This window comes from Parasteatoda tepidariorum, chromosome 11 (genome assembly GCF_982258835.1).
Source record: "Parasteatoda tepidariorum strain Cologne lab strain chromosome 11, Ptep-v5.0, whole genome shotgun sequence".
Classification (NCBI taxonomy): Eukaryota; Metazoa; Arthropoda; class Arachnida; order Araneae; family Theridiidae; genus Parasteatoda; species Parasteatoda tepidariorum.
Genome location: NC_141765.1, coordinates 28,274,063 through 28,290,846, shown reverse-complemented (window position 1 = coordinate 28,290,846; position 16,784 = coordinate 28,274,063). Strand labels below are relative to the sequence as shown.

General features: G+C 30.0%; 1 protein-coding gene across 1 annotated transcript in view; it reads right to left on the bottom strand.

The window, feature by feature from the left end:
- Positions 1–7,672, bottom strand: part of LOC107440649 (muscle-specific protein 20) — a 32,221-nt gene extending 24,549 nt beyond the window's left edge. Inside the window, exon 1 of the mRNA XM_043039057.3 lies at positions 7,513–7,672. Within this exon, the coding sequence (XP_042894991.1) occupies positions 7,513–7,563 (51 nt within the window). The 5' untranslated portion in view covers positions 7,564–7,672. The remainder of the gene's footprint in view (positions 1–7,512) is intronic.
- Between the last annotated feature and the right edge of the window lie 9,112 nt (positions 7,673–16,784).

Sequence of the window (16,784 nt, the reverse complement as noted above, 5' to 3'; positions counted from 1 at the left end):
TATAAAAATTATGCCAATATTAAAATGGCATAAACTTCATATATTCCCATAAATGATAACATTTATAGGATATAAATTCACATTAAAATGTTCATGATATTATATCTACTTTCTTTTATGAAAGTAAAAATTAAAACTTTTTTTAAAGGATAGTGAAGAAACTAAAACTAAAATAAAAGTAGGACCATGTATGATTATGCCTATCATAATAATTTACAATGATCTTTATAGTCTTATATGATCATGCTACATGTTTTTCCCTAATTTTGATATTTTAACTTTACATCAGATGCTAACAACAAAGATGTAAGTTTTATTCTTTTAGAAATATAAACAACGCTAATGCCCTCTTTGCCATAGACTAGACACCATGTCTACAAATACTTTTCTTTTAAATGTATACCGAAACAATTCATCACTTAGTCCATTAAGAGAGGCAGCTTACATATCCTTTTCAGTTAGAACATCGTGACAAAGCTCATAATGAAGTTAAAACAACAAAGAAGCTTTTTATTCTGCTGTTATTTGGATTTAGTGGTGTTGTTTTTATGCGACAATGTTGCGCTTCGCTGTTATAGTTGGCGTTGTTCCGTGTCGTTTTAATGAGATGTGTGAAATATTTTTCAAGAGAATTGCATTGTTTCAGCCAAGAATCTTCTCGATCAGATAGTTAATTAATAGTACATGATCGAATCTGAACGTTTAGAATTAAATTTCATATTAATAAAATTGCTGTAAGTTAATTGTAAGTTAAATAGAAAAACCAAAAATCGAGATAAATAATTTTTTGTTTTGAGCAAGCAGCATCAAGTATGCTTTAAACATCTTTTTAAAATTATTCTTTATAAAAATTATCTTATTTCAGGTATCCAATTTATTTAAAAAAAAGAACATTAAATACATATACGACATATATAAAGAATATTTTAAATAAGGGCTTTTTTATTTATATTGCGTGAGTTTTTTTAACAGATCTTAGATACTTTCATATCGCTGATTTCAAATCTTCAATCAGTTTCTGTCTTTGTGCTATACTTTTTTTAAATGATATTTTCAGTCTATTTTTTGTCAAAATGTACAAATTTAAAAACGTTATTTATAACAGGCGGTCACATAAAGGCTTCGACAAACTTCTAGGGAGTTAGGGCACATCATGACTAATATTACAAAGCAGCCTACTCCCAGAAACGCCTTCATACGCCGTTAGAAGCACTTCCTTAATATGAACTGTTTCTTCGTGTACTTCTGAATGGATCATAATAGAGAAAAGCACTCCTTGCGACGTACGGTGACCTTTCCGAACATGGGTTCCTATGCAATTTTAATCCAGATTATGTGTCTTAACTCCCCTGGAAGTCTGGGGCAACATTTACGAGATCCCTTGTTACATATAACGTTTTTAAATTTCGATAAAAAAAAAAAGCTAAAAATGTCGCCTTAAGAAAATCTCTAGCTTTAGGACCAAGAATAATTTTAGATTTGATATCCTCATACTCGAATTAGGCAAGCCCAAGTATTTGTGTAAATGCTACAAAACATTTATTTCCAAGTTGAATCAGTCTAATGGAAAACGCTGAATGTACCATTTTAAGTGCCAAGCTTAAACTGGAGAATGCCTGAAGCGATAGCTCTGGTAGTAATAGGTCAAAAAAGTTGTCAATTGATATAACTGGTATAGTGTGTGACGGAAAATTCTGGTAGTATTATACTGGTGTAAGAAATAAAGAGAATTTGCAGACTGAGTCGATTATCTCTAGAACTACTGAGCCAATTTTAATGAAATTTGATATGTACGCACATTGATACAATGCAAAACAAATAACCTTTCAACAATTGTAATACACACGTATGATCGCGCGTAACACTCGTTGGAGTCGGAAGGTATGAAATTGTCACAGGACAATTGCCACAGGGAATGACAAACTGCTTTATTTCAAGTATGAAATTTCGCTGTAAGGCCTGTATATCTGTAAAAGGGGACCATACCCCCTATTAACCCTTTTTTTTATATTCTGCAACTGATGTTTCATTTCTTCTGACTCCAACGAGTGTTGCGCACGATCATGCGTGTGTATTACAATTGTTGAATGGTTATTTGTTTTGTATTGTATCAATGCATGTACATATCAAATTTCATTAACATCAATCCAGTAGCTCTAGAGATAATAGACCAAGTCTGCAAATTCTCTTAATTGTAGTTTATGTAGTTATTCTCTTAATTGTAGTAACACCAATGTAGTTTATAAAAATAGTCAACTGATATCACTAGTATAATGTGTGACGAAAATTCTGGTAGTAATAGTTCCTGAAATAGTCAACTGATATCGCTGGTACAATGTGTGACGAAAAACTCGAGCAATAATAGTTTAAAAACGTAGTCAATTGATATCACTAGTACAATGTGTTACGCAATGTGAAATAGAATGCGCTTTAAAAGCTAGTAGTAAGATGAGCGAAAAACTAATTTATTATTATTTTACATATATATATATATATATATATACATACATGAATGGGTTGTTTTTAAGTAAGCAGGGAAATATAAAAAAATCGATAAAAGAAATGCTTACAAATAATTAAATTAAGTTACTTATTACTGAACAAAATTAGGTTAATTAAGCACTTAACAAAATGAAGCATGGTACATACAATTTGTTGACAAATAGCCCAGAAAAAGAGGCATGGGGGAAACGCTATTGCTTTTAAGAAGTTAAGTTTCTCTTTTTTTTTTTTGCCTGTGGATTATCAGCTTTTTCCATTTTTATTTCTCAATTATAGATAAATATATGTATGTCAGTACAATAGGTAAGTTATACTGACAGTAATTAATTAATAATGATTGTAGATAATCAATAAACACATTTTTCTATAAAGAAAGTTACCCACAAGAAAAAAAAACTCGTTAAGTTGTTCGAGTTATATTTGGAAAAACTCGCTATTAAGATCTGGTTTTAAGTTAACATCTTTAAAACAATCAAGCCACTGAGATAAAATCTACGTTCAAATAAATACAAGATGCATTCACGCCTACACATTACATCTGTGTAAGACATTCAATTCATTCATTTCCTTTCTGTAAAAGTTTACTGTAAGAGTCTGTCACCACTAGTGAAATGCTTTGTTTTGGTTTGATACTATAAAGTCTTTCACAGGAGAGTCGGATTTAAACACTTACATTACACCATGTAAAGTAGTCTTCACTTATTATCTCTAACGATATAATTTGATTTTAAAAAAAATTGGTATTCGGTTTATTTACTTTTCCTCTTTGGCTACTTATCATAGACTGGAAATGTGGTATAGAATCTCTCTTAGAGAATTAGAGTAGCCATAAATCTGTCAATCAAGAGAGAAAAAATAAACATAGCTCGTGAGGGAAAGTAAATCATTGAGAAGAGTCTTTTTTCAAAGATTTTTTAATGCTTGAGAACACAAGAACGTTTTATTATTGTTATTTTTGAGAATGTAACAATACAATATGTATTATTGTAGTTTAACAAAAATATATAATAATAGGTTGTAATAATAGTCTTTTTCATTAAATAAGATAAAATCTACAAAAATTTACATATTGTAATTTCCCCACTTAACAACAAACATGATTTATTTTGCTATATTTTATTTTATTATATTTTATTTTATTATATTTTATTTTATTTTATTTTATTATATTTTATTTTATTATATTTTATTTTATTTTATTATATTTTATTATATTTTATTATATTTTATTATATTTTATTATATTATATTATATTATATTATATTATATTATATTATATTATATTATATTTAACCCTTTGATTACTAACGGGAGTCATTTGTCCCAACAAATGTTTAAAAATTGCTAATGGACGTATGTATTCCACCATTAGGTACGGCCGGGACATATATGTCCCAGCCTCTAAATTGATAACCGCTTCTCAGAAAAATCCCAAATACTAAATTTGCCTTATTTGTGACCTATTTTGTCCTTTTGAATAATAAACGGAACAAAAAAAAAATCATTTTTTAAAATTCGTAGTCAAAGGGTTAATGTTGTAATCGGCGTTGTACAGCCGACCCAATTTTTAGTGTACAGCTACCGATGTTCAACTCTTTAGCCTTGAAATATTGAACCCAATTCAAAAGACAAGGGAATTCCTGATTCAAGTTTTTGCCTTTGTGGAGGTTTTTTTGATGGAATTAACCAGCATTTGTGTTTAATGGAGAAAAAAACCACCCACTGCTAGCACGACAGCAATGAGACTCTAATCCATTATCCGTCTACTAATTGTGGGTATTTTACGTCAGCAATATGGTCGGTGTGAGTCTGGTATTGACCAGCCATTGCTGCTATTCGAACCCGGCTTAACTCATTGGGAGTATAGGGGGGCGAACGCTTTATCCCTTAAGCGCACCAGGCCTTTGATTATTTCATTGAGAAACGAGACTCATTTCTTAAGTCCCCTTCTAAACGGTTAATAAGAAAAGAAATTTAAATTAAGACAATCAATTTTGATATCAGCATACATACAAGTTGTTCACAAGTACCACCCTTTATATACAAGTTTTAAATTCGTGTCAAATGAGTTTGAGGTCACTCAATCGAAGAAAAAAAATTTGTCAGAACTTGACTAAGTTGGCTTAAAAAAATAAAAATCTGTTTAATTGCCAAAAGAAACTGGGGAAAGTCTATTATAAATATTAAAGTTTCATAAGGCTATTAACAGATGTTTTTTCTCAAAAATGATTAATCAGATTCCATTAACGTTTTTACTTCCTTAAATATTAATTTAAGATACCTTGTGTGCATACTTTTTGACTTTATTTTTGACAAGGATTCTAAAAGTATATATTGATAGCGGTGCTTACAGAATACTCAATATAGAAGGCTCTGTTTTACTCTTTCATTGCAGTTTTTTAAAAAAAAAATTTTTTTTTACCTTACTCAATCGAAAAACATTTCTTTTGTAAATTACTTCTACTCTTGGATTTTTATAGGTAGTAAAGCTAAATTAATACATGTTACTGATTCCAGCCATAAGCTACTAAATTATATATAAATAATATACCTTTGTCATAATAACCAAAATCAACTTACTTCCATCCGAAAAAATTGAGCATTTTTTTTTTTCAACATTTTTGTAAGAAAACGATTATTCTACTTTTGCCCGACTTATTAAGCAATGTTGAATGATTTTGCCTTGCTTAGAGATACAAAACTTCAAAGATTTAATACTTCTTTAATTCTTTATATAGAATCAAAAATAATTGATTTTTTAGAGTTTAATGTAGAATAAATTTTTCGACGTAGATTTGACGTGAATGAAGTTTAAGCTCGATTTTCTCTGGGCAAAATTCAGGTCAAGAAAGTGGATTTATTTAATTTTCATCTTCGGATTGAAGGTTAATACATAATATCTTTGCTAATTTATCTCGTCTTCATTAAGGTGCAATCACCTTTCTGTTATAGATTACTATAGCATTATATAATTAATTTCTTATAAAATAAATTGAGAGAATAATTTAGTTCCCCGATAATTTTCAAAAGCTTCATCAAATTTCGTGTACAGTGCGCAACATAAAAAATGAACCACCCTCAATAACTTTTGATCTAATGATCGGATTTTTACGTTCTAATACTCATTCTTAACGGTTCGAGGGGGTGACGTCAAATATGCTAAACAATAAGTGCAGCCGATATTTGAAGTAACGAAATAAGGTACGAAGACGTACTTTCTCTGAATAAAAATATCTTTTTGGATTTATCTATTTGAATTTCTGACCCACGAAATATAGGGGATAGCCCCAATCTGGAAAATATGGCTCCAAAGTTTAGACCGCTCTCTTGACCAAACTATTTCCCAGATTGCGGCAACCCCCTTACATTTTGGGGGTCAGAAATTCAAATCAGTTGAAAAAAAGATATGTTCATTCAGAGAAAGTACGTTTTTGTGTCTAATTTCGTAGCTTAAAATACCGTCTGCAATAATTAATTAGCATATTTGAGGTCTCCCCCCCTCGAACCGTTAAGAATGAGCATTAGAACGTGAAGATCCGATCATTAGACCAAAAGTAATTCATGGTGGTCCGTTTTTTATTTTGTGCATGGTACATCTTGTGCGAGACAGCATTGGAAGACAACTTTTGAGTGTCTGTCACTTGCATCTGAGTCGCATGTAAGTAAGAAAATAAAATCCTCTTAAGAGATAGCCAGAATCAGCATATTCCTCGAAATAATTTTAAGTGGATAAATTACGAACTTAGTGTCATGTGTAACTGAACATGTCTGAACTTATGTTGAAAAAAGGTTCTTGTCATAAGGCTTTAACAAGTCAGCAGTTTTTCCACAACAAAAGTTTTTTTTACTTCTTACTTTTGAATTTTGAAGCTTTTAATCGTTAATGAATTTTATAATCTATTATATTAGGTTTAGTTTAAGAGTTGTGATTTCTCTGTCTCAATAATATACGAAAACTGTTATTTTTGTAGCTTATGCTCTTAGTATGAAGAAACTACTTTGAAATTGTAGTATAAGGAACTTACATTATGCATGTCAGACTAATTTATGAATGTGTGTAAAATAGAGTTTAAAATATCTCAATTAAAATATAACAGTTAGGATTTGCAGTAATGGTGTAACTAAAATTTCCAAGATTGATTGATTTTTCTTGTGTAGAACTAATAAAAATTTCTTGACATAAGCAATAGACTAGAATGTTGTGCGGAACTAACTAACAATAAGTCTAAAAAGATTATAAATATCATATCTATTGTTTTTTAAATGTTCTGATTTTTTTCTGTAGCAAATTGGTGTTTTATTAATTGTGGACAAAATATATTCCCTTAGATAAATATATATTATCAGAATTAATCAGAATATCTCAATATTGTCGAAAACTAAATATTCGTAAATTCAGTGCTTTAGGGAAATTTGAAAATAACTCTTTAAATACTCCTTTTAAAAATAAAAGATAATCATGTATCGAAAATTACTTGTGGAAACATTTGACATAAAGGACAAAACCAAATTAATATTGGGTGACAGCTTTGCTAAAGTTAATAACCTAAGTAAAAAAAAAGAATAGTGATAAATGAAAAAAAATCAATTATAACTTATGTATTCATTTAATAAAATCAACGACTAACAAATAAGAAGAGCTATTACTGTCAAAAATAGTTGTCATAATTGTACTAAAACAGTCACTACTATAAAAGTTTTATAAAAATTGCTAAAAATATTGAAATTAATTATCTGAATCCATTAAACGTTAAACATTTTATTTTTTAATCAAGTCAGGAAGCAAATTATAAGGCAGAATGCCTTATGCAAAGTTCACTTTTATTTAAACCACGCCCTTCTATTCCTTCATCAGATAATATTTTCCTTGTTTATTTTGATACTTGGACAAAAATATATGGGTAAAAAGTTTTTTTAAATTTTTACCTCATTATCTATGCATAAATTTGCATAAAAATGAAAAAAACATTAAAACTGTCAAAAAATACTCTAATAATAATTTTATTTACCTTGTTTGCAATTTGGGCACTGAGTCCATAGGAAGGTCCACGGTAAGCCATGACTTTCAATGGTTTGCTTGAAATCTAAACTGTGAAGAACTGAAAATATCCCACCCACACTAGACTTATGAATACTGGGCTCCTGACGTCACTGTTTCCACTTTCAGCTCCGATGAGAGAACTCTTTTTTTTATTTTTTTTTATACTAAAGAGAAAGAATCTTTTCAAAGATTATTCTACCATCTCGAAGAAGATTAATGTTTTTCTCTTGCACGAGGAGGAATTTAATTTTATGATTTGGCAGACTTGAAATTCGATGCGTTCGTTTGTTTGTTTGGACATAAATGAAGATTTCAGAATAGTAAAAGAAAAAAAAAATCCTAGGATATTTTCAGCAGGATAGCATTTTGTGAGAAATATAAAAATTCAAAACCCTGTTTTATTTTATTTTGTTTTGCTCGGGAAGGAATTTAATTTTATGACAGATTTGAAATTTCATGAGTCAGTTTGTTTGGCTACAAATGAAGATTTCAGATTTACATAGAAATTCTTATAATTTTAGAAGGCTAGCATTTCGTGAAGAAAAAAAAAATTGAAATTGAAATTTTTCATTCCAGTTTTTTTTGCGTTTTGAACATCATTCTTGCATAGTTAAACCTGGTTATTTTCTAATTTCATAACAGATTATTTTCATTTCTGATTTGGGGAAGGGTTGAAGTTTAAGACATCTAAGAAATCGCCTTAGCGAAAGTAATAAAATAAATTTTTAATTCTGGCTAAATCTTCGATGACGGAAGATGAGGAACAATTTTTCCTTTTCGAAATCAGACAACAAAAATGAATAACAGTTTTTGCCTTAACACATGCAAACATTTACTGAAAGTGTCCAAAACTTAAATTAAAAAAAATGTCTGCTGATATTTTAGTTAATGACAGAAGTACATAAAAAAATGAATTTTCGAAAGTTCCGTTGACTTGGTGTGAGACTATATCGTGATTAATTCCCTCTTTTAAAAGTATTATTGTATAAAATTATAGTAATATAAATTTTTAATAATAAACTTTTCAGCACATAATTTTTATTAAGCCTGTAAATTTTGTTATTCACGGTACGGTACTTTATTTACTATACACTCGAGCTGTACAATGGGCTATTGGCGACAGTCCGGGGAACATCCCTGAGGATGATTGGAAGACATGCCATCGCAATTTTGATCCTCTGCAGAGTGAATGGTTCCCCTGCTTTGGCAGCCCGACGACCTGCGATTTTGTTATTCACATGTTACATAATTTTATTTTTTAAAATTTAATTATGATCATTCTTGCTTTATAGGGTTCTGCGTAAATTCGTTACGCACAATTTGTTGTGGGACAGTTCGTTGTGAACTTAATTCGTCACAGTGACAATTCTCTGCGGGCATAATTCATCGCGAGCATAGTTTGTCCTAGGCTCAGCTCGTCGTAGTGGCAATTCGTCTAGGACACAATTCGCTAAGGTACCAATTCTAGTTCTAGTTCATTTACGTCACACTGGAGCTGCACAATGGGCTATTCGGTCTGGGAAAGATCCCTGAGGATGATCCGAAGACATGCCATCACAATTTTGATCCTCTGCAGAGGGGATGGCACCCCCGCTTCAATAGAACAATGACCTGCACGATGAGTGGACCAGTAATAATGGGGGGAAAAAAAGAAGAGAGAGGTATTTTTTTGTAAAAATTCACACAAGACATTTCTAGATAAAAATCATTGTTATGTTAGTATAAATAGTTAGTATGTGATACTTGAAAATTTCTAATCTCTCCTCTGTACGCTTCCCCCTTTTGTTAGGAAAATGAGGGGGATTTGAAGGGGAGAATTGAGTTTCTTCTAGATAAGCAAGTGAGGCATGGCTTCTGATGCATTTTTTTCCTCATGCAATTGGATAAAACCAATCTCGAGACGATAGAAGCAATAGTTTCGAAATAATAAGCGTTTTGAGAACAAAAAGTACAAATTTATAATTGTACCTATTTAAGCATCTGATATTGCTATCTAAACAAGTAAGACATTATTTCTAAGTATTTTTTCATGATAAACCGAATGAGGCTATACACAAGTCAGTAGAACAGATAGTTCAAAAGTTCTAAAAGTTTTTATATAAACCACTAGTAATGAATCGTACTTACTTGTCACTTTACTCTGATATCCAGTTACTATCTGAGCATGAAAACTATCCACCGTAAGTTTTGCACTAAATTGAATGTGACCAATCCGGAGATGATCTGACAAATAATTTAAAAGTTGTGTTTTCTTCATAATAAGCTCAATTCAAAAAGAGTATTTTTTATATAAAAAATTCCATTTCAACTTTTAAAATACGAGCTCTTTTGATTCATGTTTGGTCTCATTAGATTAAGTTAAAAAAAAATACATAGGAAGCAATACCTCACTTGTCTACGCAACAATGTAAATTGCGTAAATAAATAAAGTACGAAGTTCCATTTTTGGGTACACAAAACCCTTATAAATGTTTAATTGTCTATCATATCGATTCCTGTTCTGTATAATTTAATTCAGTAAGAAAACTACATCGAAAAATATACCTTACATGCTCAGATAGTACCTGGATAGCAATATGAAGTGTGTACATAAGTCTCATTCGATTCAACGTGTAAAAATGCGTAGGAAACGGTGATCCTTTTGTTTAGATAGCAATGGGTAAACAAGTGCAAGTGCAAAATTGTACTTTTCGTACTTTAAATGCTTGCAACTTTAAAACTATAAGTCTGATCGTTTCGGAATTGGTCTCACTCAATTTAGAGTGAAAACTAAGTAGGTAACAGTGCCTTACTAAGTAGGTACAGTGCCATATTTATATGAAATTCAATTCTTCCCTTCAACCCCTCATTTTTTTCCACAAAACAAAACGGAGGGGGAAGAAGCCTACTGAGGAACTAGGTGAATTTTTAGGTATAATAATAGGATAAAGTTTTTTATGAGAAAAAAAGTCTTGAGTATTAATTTTTGCGAAAAAGTCTAATTTTACTAGTTTTACAGGAAAAGTCCAATTTCACAGGACTAGAAGGACATCTATTTGCGAAGACAAAACTCTTGCCATTGTCTACATAGGTTAACTAGATATTTAATTTGCGGCAGTTTCACATAGCGAAAGCACTTAGGGGGATTGGATTTGTAATTTACTTAATGCTACTTACAAGGGGCAATGTTTATGTGAGATACTAAACTTTCCCCCTTTTATTTTCAATTTTTTTTAAACGCAAAAAGATGTAAAAAAATGTGTAAAAATTGAAAAATTCAAAAATTTCAGATTTGTAATTATAGATAAATTTGGGGAAGGGAAAAGTGAGATAAAATGTCTTTAATCAGTTTTAAAGGTCAAGATTTTTAACCATCAAAAATTCATTATTTAATACAAAAAAAATTTTTGAAGAATATTCTGTGAAATATTTATAAAATAAATTGAAACGTAAATTTAGTTTTTTAAGAAGTTATATTTTTATTTTAATTTCTTTCTAAAATTAGAATAAGATACTAAAAGTCAAAGGAAAAAAAGAGATTGTGTTGGAAGAGGCTTGCAATTTTCTTATTTTGCCGAAAACATGTACAATAAGCAAAATAAAAAACGGAACACCCTGAATAACTTTTGATTTAATGATCGGATGTTCACGTTCTGGGATTTATTCTTAAAGGCTCGAGGGGGGACCTCAAATAGGCTAATTAATTAGGGCACACGATATCTTAAGTTACAAAATCAGACACAAAAACGTTCTTTTTCTGATTAAACATATCTTATTTCGACAAATTCGGATTTTTGACCCCCAAAATAAAGGAGGCAGCCGCAATCAGAAAAATAAGGTTAATCCATTATCATCTCCATTAATTTGGTCCAGAGAGCGGTTCAAAGTTTGGACCTCTTAATGTAAATTTCATTTTTTTGCGTATTTCGCCATATCTCAAGAATTTTTTATGCGAATTGAAAATTTTTCGCACACAATTATAAAATTTTTTTATCCAAAAATAATTCCATGCAAAATATAACTTTTAGTAAATATTATTGTTTTTTTAAATTTTATTTAATAGCAGCCGAAAAAATTTTGAATTGTAAAGCAAAACATTTTTTACATAATTTTAAAGGATTTAATTTTACCGGGCAAAATACAAAATTTTAAATCGAAATTTAAAAAAGCCGTATTCTTAAAATTTGATTTCTCAGGAACTATTCGACCGATTTCGCTCAAAATTTGTATTTTACCATGTAAAATTACATTTGTTAAAATTATGTAAATATTATGTATCTTGCTATTCAAAATTCTTTCGACCATTAAAAAAATTTTTCTTTAGAGAAAGTATGTTTTCATATAATTTCATAATTTATGAACCACCTGCACCGTATAATTAGCATAATTTAAAGTCTGCTTCGTAAATCATTGGTATGGCATCACAATGCAAAAAAATATGGGATGGTTCTAGAGATATGGTGACATTTTCAAAAAGTAAATTTAACAGTAAGAGGCACGATTGTTTTTCTAGTAAATCTATTTCGACCAAATTTTCCAAACTGTAGCTACTCCTTAAAATTCGAATCAAAAATATAAATCCGTCGTAAAAAATATGTTTCTCTAGAAAAAGTATGTTTTTATATAATTTCATAACTTATATATCGCCTTAATTTAAAGTCGTCTCTTAAATCATTGTTATAGCACCGAAATTCAAAAAAAATATTCCGATCAAAAAAATCAAAAAAATATTTAGAATATTCTGTTTTTCATTTTATTTAAAAATATTTTAGATTGACTTTTACTGGTCTCATAACCTAAAAAGCCTCACATTCGTATGTGATAGCTAAATTTATATATATATATATATATATATATATATATATATATATATATATATATATATATATATATATATATATATATATATATATATATATATATATATATATATATATATATATATATATATATATATATATATTGCATTAAAAATATGTTTTAAAAAATAATCAAGTATGATTTTTAATTTTTTAAAAATTTTTTTTTTACGATCTAAAATATTTTAAACAACAAGAGCGGTGAGTAGAATAATATATTTTTTACGACAAATATGTTACAACGAATACAAACATTTTGCTTAGCCAAGGTAGATACTGGTTAAAAAAAAAATTACAATCAAATGTATATAATTTTCACGAAATTAGCCACAAAAATCTTTTTGCATTTAAAAAAAATTTAAAATTAAAGTGATTTTATTGCCTGTACAAACATTACTCATACACATCCACCCCTTGTAACATACGCAAATCACGAATCCCTTTCCAATTTGGTGCTTTCGTAATATTTGAACAGTCACAAATTAAATGATTAGTTAGTTTTTGTAGACAATGTAAGATTCTCTTCTTCACAGTAGATGCATTTCATTGAAACCGCATTAAATTGTGCCCACGATGAATTGCGCGCGGCTAATTGTCCCACGACAAATTGTTCGCGATGAGTTAACGCGACACTGCTTTTTATAGCATTATGCACACACTGACAGCAACATCAGTAGGATCTCATATTTAACCATAAATGCATTTGCTACAACTTTATAAAGGTGTCAAACTGAACCATAGTATTATGCAAACTAGAGGAAACTTGAATCTGGTTGCCATACAAATCATAATAGCGAGCAAACTACGAGTAGCTGCAACTTTATTTGGGCCCACATTCAAAGTATCATATTGTACAAATTAATTGCAAGTTCAAAAATATCAGCATTTGAACAATAGTATAGTGCAAATTTGTTGCAACTTTAGCGAAGTTAATTTAATCCATGCTATCGTGCCATCGATATTCTTTGTACTTGATTACACGATAAGGTTTATGCACTAATGCACTTAGATTATGAGAAGTACTAAATATGCTACAAATACCTATTTTGTGGACCCGCAATATGAACTTGCACCGATTTGCAATTTCCTGATTAATTTAAGTGACATTATGTTTTAAAGTACCCATTTTGTGGATCCGTAATTTAAACTTGCACCGATTTGCAATTTCCTGATTAAATTAAGTGATATTATGTTTTTAAGTACCCATTTTGTGGATCCGTAATTTAAACTTGCACCGATTTGCAATTTCCTGATTAATTTAAGTGATATTATGTTTTAAAGTATCCATTTTGTGAATCCGTAATTTAAACTTGCGCCGATTTGCAACTTCCTGATTAAATTAAGTGATATTATGTTTTAAAGTATCCATTTTGTGAACCCGTAATTTAAACTTGCACCGATTTGCAACTTCCTGATTAAATAAAGTTATATTATGTTTAAAAGTACTCATTTTGTGGATCCGTAATTTAAACTTGCACCGATTTGCAATTTCCTGCTTAAATTAATTGATATTATGTTTCAAAGTGCCATGGACCCATGAATCCAACTTGCACCTATTTTTCTGAGAGGGTACGCGCATTTTGAATCTACTTTCAAATGTTTCGAATTTTGAAAATTCCAAAGCTATCTTTTGCTGTCATACGGTAGTTGGAAAGTGACATTTTATATGATTGCATTTTTTTCTTGTGAAAATGTGAAAGGCGACACACTTTCTACATATTTCTCTTTCTGCCATGTTTCCTGTTTAAGAATTTCTTTGTAATTGAGATGGAATGTATCCAACATAAGACAGAATCTACACAGAAAGGGATGAAGCTAATAATATCAGAGTGAATCACACAAACCGTCAAGTTCACTTTTTTAATTTTATTTTCAAAGCATTCTCGTAAGTCTTAGAAATCCCCCGCTAGAGTAAAAAAAATAACCATAACAAATTAGAGTTAAATATATGACTATTTCAATTATATTTTTAGATAATACGAAAGTATAGTCTAAAAATGTAAATACGATTTGCATGTATTATTAAAGTAGTCAAGGTCAGCAATAATTCTTAAAGGAGTTGACCCACTCTAGGATTTTAGAAAAATCAGTTTTTTTTATTTAAAGAAAAACGGCCTTATAATCTCAAAATAAAATAAATACAAAGGTATATGTAAAAGAAAATAAAATCCAAGTTTTCGAATTTTAATGTTTTACGCAGTTTCTCACAGTCAATGCGTTAAAACTTTAAACGCATTTTTCTCGATTTAAGACATTTAAAGTCGGACTCATAGATAAATTAAAATCATTTATCCAAAAAAAAATTTTTCTTCATGTGAAAAGCAAATTTTAATAACTATCTATTATTTCTTATTATTACCTTAATAATGGTCGAAAAAGTTTTGAATTAGAAGGTATACAAAGCTCTACAATTTTAAAATGTGTAATTTTAAAGGAAAAAATGCAATATTTTCGGAACAAAGGAAAAATTGCAATATGCAATTTCGAATATTTTCTGAGTAATAGATTGAAAAAAAAGCTGTATTTTTAAACTTTCCTTTTTAAGGAAATATTCGACCAATTTCGTTTAAATGTTGTATCTAGTCATTTAAAACTACATTTAAAATGGTGTAAAAATTTGCATACCTAAGTTTTTTCAACCATTATTTAATGAAATAATAGAAAAAATTTATTATTGAAAATTCTTTATTAGATGAATGATTACCTTTGGATAAATAGATTATATAATTGCGTGCAAAATTCTGCTTTTTGCTTAAAGTACCCAAGCTTTTGGCCGCTCTCCGGACTCAATTATAGGGTTCATATGTTCAAGATTGTAGCTACTTCTCAGATTTTGATGGTCGAAAATCTAAATCCGGCTTAAAAAATGTGTGTTCATTCAGAAAAAGTACGTTTTTGTGAATTTTCTTTAATTTTATAGTAAACACTAATTAATTAGTATATTTGAGGTCACCCCTCTAAAAGATTAAAATTGGCACTTAGTTCGCTAAAATACAATCATTACAATTAAAGTTATTTAGGTGATATTTCTTTTTTTTATTTTTACGCACTGTATAACGCTTCAAAAAGTGTGGCACAGTGCGACTTTCAGGAAAAGTTGAGCAACCACTATTTGTTTTCTATTACTTTGGAAACATTTATTTTTGCAATTCACTAATTGTTTATTGAAAGATCATTTTGATTTATTGAGAATAATAATAAAAAATTATTAAATGATTGAAAAAATTTCCAAAATATTCTCCCCGCTAAAGAGGCATAATCTCTGAATTATCAATATGTATCTGAAACATTTTAGTAAAGTTTCTGTCTAAAATATTTATTTTATATAGACTTTAGAATGATTTTTTTTTCAAGTTTTAGACGTGCTAGAAGACAGACGGTAAGACTCTTACTAGCAGATATCTATGAAAATTTGGAAAAACAAAGAAGTATAAAAAGATGTTTACAGGGTAATGCAAGAAAAAACATAAAGAGGGAAACACGAATACGAAAGACAAACAGAAGTTTCCGGTAATATAGCTCAAATATCTGAAAACTATGGACTTGTAACATCTCGGATTTGTGTCCTCTTGACAACAAGTCGACTAAAAAAGTGATCGCAAAGATGGTGTATTGAAATTAGAAAGGTGATCGAAATTTTTGGTAAAAGTTTGAGGAGACTTTCACGCAGTAGTGAATTTATAAATCTGCATGGTGATTCTTACGTAAAATGATCACTTGAATCCGAATATGACTCCCTTTTCCCCCATGACCTAACATTTTCTGAAAATACCCCCTTATGTAAATCACTTTTCGATAATTTTATGAATCACTTATGTATTATCACTTATAATAAATTATGTTAATCACTTTTCGATAATTTACCCATGAATGTAATTTACAGGAAGGAAACGTAATTATTTTAATACTTAACTTATAATAGAATCTAGAGAGGGGAGAGGAAGTTATACTCAGGGGATAGAGCGTTCGCCTTCCAATGAGATGAACCGGGTTCGAATCCCTGCTATGACTGATCGATGCGAACCCGCATCCGGCTTGCACCAACCATAGTGCTGACGTGAAATATCCTCAGTGGTAGACTGATCATGGGTTAGAGTCTCTTTGCCGTCAGGCTAACCGTGGGAGGTTCTCGTGGTCTTCCTCTCCATGTAACGTAAATGCGGGTTAGTTCTATCAAAAGTCCTCCACGAAGGCAAAATTCCTCCCAATACTTGATCCTGGAGTTCCCTCGTCTTCTGGATTGGGTTCAAAATTACAAGGCTACGGAGTTGATCATTAGTAGTTGTAAACCCAAGAATTGGGTCGGCTGTTCAACGACGGCTTAAAAAAAAAGAAAGAAAAAGAAAACATGAGGCAGGGAGCCAGTAAAGGAAGAGATTTTGAGCGATTTCCCCCTTAAACG